The 12,315-nt window shown below is 39.5% G+C and overlaps 2 protein-coding genes across 2 annotated transcripts; one reads left to right on the top strand and one right to left on the bottom strand.

Annotated features, from left to right (window-relative positions):
* The first annotated feature begins 20 nt into the window (after nucleotides 1-20).
* On the top strand, nucleotides 21-1,837 carry plekhf1 (pleckstrin homology domain containing, family F (with FYVE domain) member 1). Its single transcript, XM_034680230.1, is given in 3 exon segments — nucleotides 21-650; nucleotides 855-1,373; nucleotides 1,376-1,837. Coding segments are annotated over 3 exon segments (828 nt in total). The 5' UTR covers nucleotides 21-403; the 3' UTR covers nucleotides 1,438-1,837.
* A 2,092-nt stretch (nucleotides 1,838-3,929) lies between these two features.
* On the bottom strand, nucleotides 3,930-6,653 carry tssk6 (testis-specific serine kinase 6). Its single transcript, XM_034680228.1, has 2 exons — nucleotides 6,360-6,653; nucleotides 3,930-4,871 (listed from the first exon to the last, which is right to left on the bottom strand). The coding sequence occupies exons 1-2, from the start codon at nucleotides 6,636-6,638 to the stop codon at nucleotides 4,152-4,154; spliced, it is 999 nt and encodes a 332-aa protein (XP_034536119.1). The 5' UTR covers nucleotides 6,639-6,653; the 3' UTR covers nucleotides 3,930-4,151.
* Between the last annotated feature and the right edge of the window lie 5,662 nt (nucleotides 6,654-12,315).

Below are 12,315 nucleotides of genomic sequence, written 5' to 3'. Positions count from 1 at the left end.
AACAGAGATTTTTCCTGCTGAAGTCCTGCCTACCCTGAGGTAGACTCACAGGTACACTTAGTCAATGGAGGGAATTACTGCTCTAAAAATTATGCTTTCTGCAAACATTTCCTCCTTACACTTCATTTCATCACCCTGATTTCAAACTTGGCACCATCACCTTCATTTGTGAAAGTATTGTACATCTTAAAGCAGAACTGGCTTTGGAAAGCCCCGCTGCATTTGCGTCATCAAGAACTGAACAATAAATCCTCCTGCCCAGCTGCTTGTAGTAGTATCAGAGTCATCACAAACACATGACATCTCCTCCCACATGCAAAGGTGTGGAGCTATCAGCCAAAGACTCAGACTGCAGCACTGAAAACAGCACACTGCTGACTAGTGAGCTTGAAACAAGGAGACCATGGCAGACCAGTCGATGTTAACTGAGGAGAACCAGGAGCGGATCCATGCTGTTGAGAGCTCATTTGGTCCATTGGGTAGACCCCTGTCACAGCCAGGTCGGATTCTGATTGGAGAGGGCCGATTGATGAAGCAGAGCCGCCGGGGGCCACAGCCTAAAGTCTTCTTTCTCTTCAATGACGTGTTGGTGTATGGCAGTATCATTCTTAATGGACACTGGCACAAGAAACAGCAGATCATCCCTCTAGGTGAGCAACTTATCTGATCCTCCAGAACCCTTATCCAACAAGCAGAAAAGCATAATATATAACAGGCACAAATATATAACAGGCTGCAAATTACTGAAACATTTTAATTTATTCCTGGCTACTTTTACATGTCTGACATTTGTACTGAACCATATAATTGTTCTTTCTTACTTTGTATTAACAAACAATATGTCATTGTTTCAGAGGACATCCAACTAGAAGACTTGAAGGACGGTGGGAGAATAAGGAACCAATGGTTAATCCGCACCCCACGAAAGTCCTTCTACGTGTCTGCCTCCTCATATGAGGAGAAGCGAGCCTGGATGGACCACATGGAGGAATGCATATCCAGATTGCAGGACAGCTGTGGTCGAAGGCCTGGGTCTGCCTTTGCTGTAACCTGGATCCCTGACCAGGCCTCTAGCATCTGCATGCGCTGCTCTGACAAGTTCTCCTTGACCCAGCGTCGACACCACTGCAGAAAATGTGGCTTTGTTGTGTGTGGTGCATGCTCCAAAAATCGAGCTATGATTAGAAATATTCACCCGACTAAGTGCGTGAGGGTCTGCAACATGTGTCACTTGAGTCTTCATAGGACTGAGGCAAAGAATCAAGAGATGTGTCATATGAGAGGGAAGATGGGATCTGATGAAGATGATATGGGGGATTACAGCGAAGAAGAAGAGGCGTATGAGCAGATGGAGGACCATGACCTCAGCAGGTGGATTCCCAGATGGACTCCTGGTCCCCCTTTGTCTACCTGAAACCAGAGCATGTGAGGCTATGAGTGCTGCAGTGGCTCATAAACCATTCAGGGTCTGACTTTGGGATGTTCTTTAACAGACTGAAGTTATCCTCAGCCAGTCATAAGCACAAATGCTGATAATGTATATAGTTAAAAGTGTATATACTTTATTTATTGATTTTATTTAATGATATTAAGTCAAACACTGTTGTGACATTGTCTCTTGAGCACTAGCATCTGGCCTCAGTTTGCCTAACTACATTTTTATTTAAGTCTGGTTTTGATCACGTGAATACTTCTCTGTTTTAAATGAAACATTTGAACCCCACATATGTCTCACATTTGTATTTCTTGATTGAATGGTTGTTCAACGTCTTGAAAAAATGAACTGAAAACACGGAAACATCTCAATTTACATGTACATCATGAACAATGAAAGATAAAGCACATCAAAATGAGAGAAATATATGTATGATTAATGGAGTTATCTGGTTGATTATTCTTTCAAGAAAGAACAGCTTGGCAAATTTCCAAGAAGTAAAACCCACATATAAATACTTAAAGATGTAGTGTGATAAATGTTCAAGAAGAAAAGTATCACAAATGCTTTCAGTGTGTCCCTGTAAATAAGGCTGGGGACAGTCAATATCTGGTAAATGTGAAGGCTATAGTTAATTCATCAAACAATCAAAACATCTGTTGCTCTGGTTTGTGTATACATTTCTTCTTTCATTTTGCTTCCCTTTGTCACCCAACAGTTTGTTAAATACAGTCCATGAGTTAAAGTTGAGTGAGAGGTAGTGGCCCTACATTATGTTCATGTGTGCTGCAACACCTTATGCTAGCATTAGCACACAGTAGGATATAAAGCAGTATCTTTTCTGGAATCTGTTAGCATGTCTGATGAGGATCAATTTAAGGTTTAGATAAAGTTTTTAACCAGTTGTGTAACTTTTTTGATTCTGTTTGGTCAAAAATGTGTAAAAACAGTAATTAAATATTACTGTTTTTACACATTTTTGGCTGTTAAAGTATATTGTATTCAAGTAACAACAATAATAATACATCTTATTTAAATTCCACCTTACATTTAGTGACATTATCTTAGAAATCTCAAAGTGCTACAAGACAGATCATAAATGCATATGCTAGAAAAAAAAAGAGAGAAGCCGTTGTCAAATGATCTGCATCTTTGGTACTAGTACGACAAGTACTGACATCAAAACTCATGTTTACATGTCAATACAAACAAAAACCCTGTATGCATGATTTTCTATTGCCAGCCAGCAGAGGGCCAACAAGGACCAAGTGGATTAGTGAATGTAAAAAGACTTGATGTGGTGAAACACTTGAAATATCTTAGTATAGTTTTTGACCTTCAGGGAACACATATATAAAATCTTGAATATTATTAAGTTCAACCTCATATACCTTTCCTCACTTCCCAGTCATCAAAATGGAGCAAATTACCCGCTCAGAGCAGGGAGTGTGAGAACTATTTAAACTGAATCCTTTCTTCTATGAGAAAAGGTGACAGTACAGAAAAACCTGAACCAAAGGACATTTTGGGTTTATAGATTGAGGGCTACTGAACACCCATAGCTTAAATAAGGATTTAGATTTAACTGGGTTTTTGTAAATGGTGATTGACCTTCTAAGTGGGGGGTTGACATTTGAACTCCCTGTTACCAGGGTTTTTGGATGGACTTTGTGTGTGTTGTTTTTATGTTTATATATTCCAGGAGTTTTTTAAATATGCATATAATTTATCTGTGATTGGTTGGTGACACGCACCCTGCCTTCCGCCTGAAGTCAGCTGGGATTGGCTCCAGCCCCCTGTGACCCCGAATGGGATAAGTGGTCAAGATAATGGATGGATAAAATGTATATTTAATTCACATTTTGCATCAAACATCTCCGTGGTGCACACTTCGACATTGTGTGTGCCCATCATCCCTACATTCTTAACATGGGACTGAAAACCATTGTTCCAACAGCACATGCTGCTGTTTTTATGCTGTTTTAGGGTTTGAAGGTGTGCAAGGTAGAAATCCATTTTAAAAGGGTCTACTGCCTCCTCACATCTGTTTGACTTCCTGATGAAAGCTTGATGCCAAATATGTAGGAGTGTGTATTCAAGGTTAACATGGCCATACCGTGAAAATAAAGGCACTTTAACCATTCAACAAAGAGAGCTTTGGAAATTTTTCTCGGTTTTGTAGATTTTTGTTTACCCCAACTTATATTTTTCATACACAAACTGCAAAGATCAAAGTCTGAACAGTATAAATGATGGTTTATGCAATTTATTGGCATTTGAAGACAACTCTCAACAGGCGAAGCTGGTCCTAGATTGCATGCATGGAATGCATGTGGTCATTGATCAGTATATTTATCTTATATATCTTATTTCATGTATCTCAGTTATCCAATCACTAAAACTAACAAAATAAATAGCATCTCTTCTTCATACTCCTCATAATACTTTAGAAGCCCAACTAAATTCACCATAAAACAAGCACTTGGCAACAGTGGCAAGGACAAACGTCTTTTAATGGGCAGAACCCTTGGACAAAACCAGGATCATAGATGGATGGTCATCTCCCTCGACTAGTTGGGTAGAGAGACATGAGAGAACCAGTCATCAAGAGAGAGACAAAGAGACACAGGCAGACCAAGAGATAGACATTTCATGTGGTGGACAGGGTGATGCCATGTGGATGGCTGTAGCATCAGAGGATGTTGATCAATGAAGGTCAGTGTCTCGGGGCAGCAGTTGATGGCCCCTCCCCTGGATCTGAACTGTCATTCAGAGTTTGCTCTTCCTCTCTGGCCTCATCATCAGGAGGTTCGTCCTGTTCGCAGCCAGTGTTTGCTGATGGTGCCTCATTGCTGCCCTCCATTTTTCCTTTCCGTAACATCCAGGTACTACATAAGATGTCTCTAATTATTATCCGCTGCTCCACATCGGGGTGCAGAATGCTTCGAATAAGGTCCTTGGCTTCAGATGAAACCGCCGGTGTGTCTGGGAAGTTAATGTTGTGTTGCATTTGAATTTCCACCTGTCTTTTTATACTGCTGGTATCATAGGGCATTAATGCACAAAGCATCATATACATCACAACACCCATACTCCACACATCAGATACTTTAGGGTTGTATGGAATGGCTCTTAAAATCTCAGGCGCTGCATAGGACCAGGTACCACAGTAAGTTTCACTCAACTTCAGTTGCCCGTGTCTACAAGTGAGCAACTTGCTGAATCCAAAGTCACACACTTTAAGATTGCTATGTTTGTCTAGCAGCAGGTTTTCACATTTTATGTCCCTATGAGCCACGTTGCTTTTGTGGAGATATTTGATGGCCTTACAGAGCTGTGTGAAAAGTCTGAAGCATGAAGGTTCCGGTAAAGTACCCTGGTCATTGATATAATCCAGGAGGTTCCCTTTCGCACAGAGCTCCATCACCAAATAGACCTATAAAGGAACAGAGGAGTGTAGTCAAAATGATGAATGTGAAACAGATGTGAAAACCTTCTAACTTTGGAAACGTGGGTCCTGCAGCGCAGACTATAAGACTTAAAGCCATGCAAGTGTTGCTCTGATAAGAATGTCAGTCTATTGACCAAACTCAAAAATCTCACATCTTTCTGATCTTGACATGATGAACTTCTAGCTTCACTTGCCCTTTGCTTTATGTTTGTGTTTAATAACTAACCTTTATTCAATCAGCTATCTGCATTGGGAGCTGATTGTCATGTTGGCATCTTGTATGATAGGCTATGTCATAAGTGCATGCATTTGTGTGAGAATGGGTGATCATGGCTTTAGTGTGAAGGTCTGAGACGAGAAAAGCATTTTAAAAGTGCAGAAATTGGGGCGCTGGTGGCCTAGTGCTCTAAGCACCCCACATACAGAGGCTACACTCCGGACACTTAACGTGTTTTCTGCTGGGAGTTTGGGAAGTCTACAATGAGACCTGATAGAGATGAAATTTTAAATTTGGCTTGATATTTCAACTTCTCAGTTGTTGTTTGGTCTGAAATATAGAACGTGTAAAAACAATGGGCAACGTAACAGCTCCCCTAAGTGAAGCCAAAGCTTTTAGAGCTCCCTCTGGTGGCAGGATGCATTGTGGGTGCATTTTAGCCTCCTCCATAACAATAGATGGAACATGGGTCAAACTAGGAAATGAAAATATGTGCCAATTGGATATTTAATTAAATATATTTTCTGTCATAGCAGTTGGCTCTTATTTGGTGGCTGTGGCTCGGTGGTAGAGTTGGTTCTTTCTCAATAAGAAGGTTCGCACTTTGATCCTGGCTCATCAAGTCCAAGTGCCTAAGTGTCCTTGGACAAAACTCTTAGCCACACATCACTTACAGCAGGGGATCCCAAACCTTTCAGCCCATGACCCCCTCTCAAGGACATTTATTCTTTCTTTCAAAGTCCAGAGTTTATTGCTTTGGCACAACCTTTTCCCAATCTGCAGTATTATATTGCATGTTTCATTTTTAAATGCTGTTTTACATTGGTATTGACTGCAGCTCTACTGGTCAACTGATACTGCTTTCAGTTTGAAATATTTCCACTGACATTTTAGCCACGGGGTTACTGATGCTAAGATACTTGTGCATTTGCATTATGCCACAAATTGGACTCTTATGACAGCTGACATAATGATCAGGATGAGATGTTCAGTTCAAATTGCTGATCCATGAACAGTTAAAAAACAAGGTAATGGATAAAGAAATCATCCCTAAGAGCAGCCTGAAGCTGGAGCTTTTGCTGAATGGGACTACTTTTACGTGGATTTTTGATACGTTGACATATTTGGTTGGTATATCAAAAAAAACTAAAAAAGGTTCCTATTAGTATTTGAGTAGGAGAGTGGTGGAGATCAACTGACATTGCTGGCTCTGAACTTCTTTTGTAAACATAAGAACATGAGTATATAGTAGTTACCTTGCTTGTGTATGATCCAAAGATATCGTGAGTCTTGACAACATTGGGATGGTTCAAAAGCCTGATGATCTTCATTTCTTGAGGCAGAAATTTTTCCAAGTAATTGGAACAGATTTTTTCTTTGTCTATTATCTTAATGGCAACTATTCCTTTCAGCTCTTTGGAGTATGCACTCACAACTTTGCCAAATGAGCCTTCTCCAAGGATTCTCTTGAACGTATAACCTTGGGCCGCCATGAACGTTTTATAATTCATTGCGTACTGATGGCCACTGTGCATTGTGTGACTGAGATCTCTCAGATACTTGAAGCACAGTTATCTTTTAATTTCTATTGTCTAAGTACACTTTAAACAAGAGTTACTCTGTGACATAATATTCTGGAACCGATGATTATGAGAACATCCAAACAGAACTTTAAGTAAGATTTGTTATATTTTCATTATGGATTATGCACACATTAAGATAAAGAAACATCAATTTGTATCACATGATGTGTGGAAGTATTTTCAGGGTGAATGCCATTTCAATTCCCACTGCCATACATTACACATGACACCATCTCCTTAAAGACCTCTGGACTGTACATTTTTACTCTTAACTCTTTCTTGCAAAATCTCAAAGAGAAAAGGGAGATGACATTTGGAACCAACTGTTAGTTTGCTCTACATGCAATTTTTAAGTAAAACATGACATCACTCTTTTTAAAGTCACCTCAACTAAGTTTCAACTTTTAAATGTATTCCACGTATTACTGAAAACAAGTCCTATAACGCTATGATGGAGACCATTTTTTGTTATGTATGTACACATATACAGTATGTGCTGATACGACTTATTATTAAAATTAAGAAAATAACCTAGTATGTTCTTTATGAATCAATCAATCAATCTTTATCTATATAGCGGCAATTCACAACAAAGGTTATCTGAAGGCTCTTTACAAACAGAGAAGGTCTAGATTGTACTCTATTTTATATTATTGACAAAGACCCAACATCAAGACATGATAAGATCCAGTCCATCTTACAGGAGTTCAGGAGCAACACATTTAATGCTGCTAGTTAAGTTAGCTAATTTAGTTAACTTCACAGACATCTTTCCCCATGATGCTACCATGTCTCCACATGATATTACCTAGAGGAGGCATAAGGTGAAAATATCCAAGGTCCAAGCATTGAGTCTTGTGGAACGCTAGGACTAACCATGGTGGGCACAGAGGTCTTTGAATACACGACTCAATGGATCTATTACTGTAAGCCTGGCTACAGTGCTGAATAGGAACCTAGAGTTGTTTTTATTATTGTTTATCAGAGAGGAGTAGTAGGCAGCTGGAGCTTGCCGCAGGGTTTTCCTATATTTATGAGGCTATCTTGCTAAAGCAAGCAAGTTTCAATTGTTTACCAAAGAGATGGCCTCTGTGGTCGACTAGTCCTTTGTTTAAGACAGTCAAATATTAAATATTGACTTTTTTTGCATAAAACCCAACCTGAACACACACACTAAAATTCAGTATAAATAATTAACCAATCTTGTTCTTAATAATCTAGGTCATGAGGCATCAGAGTAACAGTAATAACTGATTTACAGCTATAAAACTTACTCCCCCAGCCCAGACTGGGGGAAACCCTTTGAGACAAACTGAAGGGTAGTTGACCACAACTCAGTGAGTCCAAACCATTTTGATTTTAAATAAACAAGAAGGAAGTCAAAAATAGTGAAATCAATGATTTTGAAAAAGATTGCATTGTGGTGGACTTTTCTTAGAGCACAGTGGTTCCTCTTTACAATAACTGATTTTCAAGAGAAATGCTGACTGGCAAAAAATCTTGCTCCAGCAAAATAGGCTGCAGGCTGGGTTTAGCTTGATAATGTTTATTGTTGAGTCAGGTTTCCAGTTGCTTTACTGGTACTCAAAGGCATGATTATAAGCAGTAATGGACTTAATAGACAATTTCATCACTTGAGTCAAAGTCAGTGGTGGATGCAGAAAGTAATTTCAGTCAAACAACTCTATTTCAAGCTAAAGTTTACTAATAGTTTAGTTTAGTTTAGTTTAGTTTAGTTTAGTTTAGTTTAGTTTATTTATCATTCATTGTGTCATGCAACGAAAAGGTGCCCAGCCCATATGGACTTACAAGACACTACAAAAACAAAACAAAATCGGAGCAACAACATAAGAAGAAAAAGAAGAAAGAAGAGTAGTTACAATACTGCTCATGTCCAGCAAGGACCAAAAGTAATTAAAAAGCATAGTGGTACACTTCAGACAGTGACAACAACTAAATCAGACATAGGGTGTGCTCCTACACTGCTGAAAAGAATTTAACACAAATTGAGAAAACTGGAACACTTTGTGAGTAATACATTATATGATAAGATAAGATAAGATAACACTTCATTGATCCTTGTGGGGAAAATTTGTTTTTTTGCAGCAACACAGACATAATAGCAAGAATAGTAGAAGAAAAAAGCTGGGGGGGTTTTTCAAAATTTTAATGAGTACAAAGTATTTTGGAATTGGGTATTGTATTTTAAAAATCCAGTGGATTGACATGTTTTATTTTTGACATGCTTCTTTTGAAGTTCGCCAGAATTAAATCTGGAATCTGATACTGGTTGGTTGTCTTTTTGGTGGCATCATTGTTTTGTTTATTTAGTGTGGAGCTACAGCCGTGTTGACAGAGTTACTGTTAATCCACTCACACTGTGTCTTCCTCACTAGGTGGCAGCAGTGGAAGCACAATGTTACTAGCTTTTTTAAACAGTCAGCAAGGTATTACACAGTATTACATAATGAACTCAACTAGATGAAGGGAGTCATAAAGAGAGTTTACATTCAACCTGTCACACAGCCAGAGTTTGGACTGACTCATCCTTAAAATCTTTTTCACAAAGCATAGGCCATGTTGATGAAAATATATGCAAAACATTTATTCATAATTAGTGAAAAAACTCCTTCAGAACCGCTGCCTGTTTGTAGAAATGGGTGTATTATGCTGGTCAGTGACACGTCACCTATCTGACAACTTCAAACAAACCCCCAAGACTACAGCTCTGAAGGGCCACTGCCAGGGCAAAGACCGCCAAAAACTGTGTGGACTCACTTGAGAGAAACAAAAACAGCACACAGAGGCATTTGAGTTTAATGGAAAACTTTCCACTATACTAAATCAGTTTCTTTTAGCCCTGGATGATACTGAGCTTGCTCCCTGTAATACTGTCACACTCTGACTGATTGCTAACACATGCAGAGTATTTTTTGGATTGCACCGGTTTAAATTTGGACTCAAGGCAGAACTGATACAATTTTAGGGTCAAAGGTCAACTTCACTGTAACATCATGCCGTCCTTTTCCTGACTAGTACTTATGCCCCTCTTTCAAAACTCAAAAGAGACAATACCTCCAAGTTAAACACCAACATCTACTGGGACTCAATGATGGCATTATTTAAGTTTGTTGGTCAAAGGTCAGAGTTTATTGTAAACTCCTTTCAACCCATGCAAGCTATACCTCAGCAGCACCTGAAGCGAGTTTATTACATGAGGTTTCATTTTATTCTCCATCCTTTGAAGATAACAGTACCACCAGTAAGTGATCTGAGGACATTTTTCTTCCCTATACCCCCCTGCAGATGATCTCCTGGTTCCGTTGGTATGAGGCGCACTGATCCCATCTCTGAAAATAGTGGGCCTCTTTTATGGAGGACCTACTTAGAGTTGGGCGTAAATTTAAGACACAACTTACGCCTACGTTGGAACTATCTCAGCTGGTGCAATCCCCAAAATGCGAGTAGGGTGTAAACTCCTAAATTAGAAATTATGTTCAAAGTAGGCTACGTAAGAACACTTGTGCAACTCAGTGCAGGTTACTAAGAACATAGAGAATCTATGTCATACATATAGTCTGCAGCTACAGAGATAAATGTGGAACAACCTATTCTGCTTTCCACGTAGGCTACCGTTTCAGAATTACGATGCCATTTAAAACAATAACACTGAATTCCTACCTGTTTAAGTAACTTACAAATATAAATATGAGACCATTTCTGCCTCTTTTGGAGACAGGAGTATAAATAACATTCTTCATATGTTGCTTTATGGTTTCGGAATGATGGTGAAAGTGGGAGAACAAAACAAAATAGATGTAGGCTCTAAAGAATTACTTTTTCAGGTAACTCACATTTTCAACAAAGAAAAATGTATACAGTGACATACTCAGGCTGTCTGAGGGGTGGAAAATGAAAAAGAACAGGGGCACCTCCTTTCAAACCCCTGGTACTCACAATTACGGGTGAATTTAAATGTATTGAGACAGTGTTAACGAGAGGGGGTCTGGGGGTCCTCCCACAGAACATTTTGCGCAGCTAACACTTAATTCCCTGCATCGTGATGCATATTTATGTGACCAATTGTGCTGGAAATTGAATTATGAAAAAGGAAAACACAATACCATTTTTTAATTTATTTTTCTGCGGTTGAATGGACACAGGCAGTTACCTGTTATTTTGTGAAGCACTTCGGGTTCCTTACTCCCAGTCAATGGTAAATGCCAGTAGCTTGACTAATTCAAAGCTGATAGAGCAACAAATCTCTCGAAAGTGATGTCTTTGAGGAAAACGGGAATTATATGTGCCGTCAGAGGATGTCACAACAGCCGGTACAAACAGAAAAAGCCAAGCCATACAACGACTAATATTTTAACCAGATATCCGGCACAAAACTCTGAAGTACGTCATAGCTTAACTTCTGCATTAAAAAATAAGGTGAATATTATTGATTAAGGTGACATATCATGCAAAATGGACTTTTTAATGGTTCTCCACCTGAAATATGTTTCCCTGGCATGTCTACAAACCCCCCGAAAATGCTAAAAATCCTTTCTGCCCCTGTTCTGATTTCTCCACCTTTCTTTAAATGTGTGTGGAACGAGCCGTTTCAGACCTCCGTGTTTTTGTTACGTCACAACAATATCCGGTCTGTAACGGAGTCAGAGCTCGGAGCTTGTTCGGCCCATAGACTGTATAAAATAATACTGAATCCCTCCTCCGTTTTTCATTACCTGCACATGTGTGCTAACAAGGAGCTTAGGAGGGAGGCATGCTAGTTGTAGGCTGTCTTAATAAACACAAAGGTTGGTTTTACTCCCCACGTCTGCAGATTTGAAGATCTAGTGGATGATTGTTATTTTTCATTGAAAAGTGCTAGCGCTAGTTAGCATAGCCACATAGCTACATGTTCGTAGCTGTGCACCAAGACACACGTCTACATACCGACAAATTAAACAACAAGAAACACTAAATCTGTGACCAATCCTTCAGAAAGGTCCTGCTGCAGGCGCCTCTCCGTCAGGATCAGATTCTGGATCAGATTCAGAGGGTTGAAGTAATGCGGGTCTGTGAGCGGCGGTGTCTATGCAGCCAACATGTAAACATTAGATCAACGTGCCGGAGAGCCGAGGCCACATCCACTTCCTGAGGGGGCGTGGTCAGAGGGAAAACAGAGTGTTCTGAACAGGGCTGAAGAAGAGGGTTTTTCAGGCATGCCAAAATCTGATTTCAAAGTGTTTTTTTGAGCATAAACTTGTTTTGGGGACCTCTTAGACCAATATATGTTGATGAAAAAGAGTTTAATATGTCACCTTTAAAGTACATAATTAACATACCATAACAAAATTAACTATATGGGTATCCAGAGGACACTTTTTTACATTTTATACATTCGAGGGGCATCCAGAGGGTAGTTTTTATAAATGTTTTTTTTTTACATTGGTGGGGCATCTAGAAGACACTTTGCCATGCTTTTTCTACAGAGAAGGCAATTGTTAATGTTTTATCTGCTCCAAGAGGGCACTCTAGTGCATTTTCTTTGTATATGCCATAGATGAGAAACATTTTCCCAGAGGGAACCTGACCCCAGTCCCCCTAGCTTTGGGAAGAGCCCCTGATGTCTACGACT

Source organism: Notolabrus celidotus, chromosome 3 (assembly GCF_009762535.1).
Source record: "Notolabrus celidotus isolate fNotCel1 chromosome 3, fNotCel1.pri, whole genome shotgun sequence".
In the NCBI taxonomy this organism is placed as follows: Eukaryota; Metazoa; Chordata; class Actinopteri; order Labriformes; family Labridae; genus Notolabrus; species Notolabrus celidotus.
Note: the sequence above shows the minus strand (reverse complement) of the source record. Positions and strands in the feature narration are given on the sequence as shown.

Bases quoted from the DNA above. Each gene is read 5' to 3' on its own strand.
- tssk6 (XM_034680228.1), bottom strand. From the start codon at position 6,638: ATGCACAGTGGCCATCAGTACGCAATGAATTATAAAACGTTCATGGCG. The intron at 4,872-6,359 runs GTAACTACTATA...GTTCCTTTATAG, and splicing joins TTGGATCATACACAAGCAAG to GTCTATTTGGTGATGGAGCT.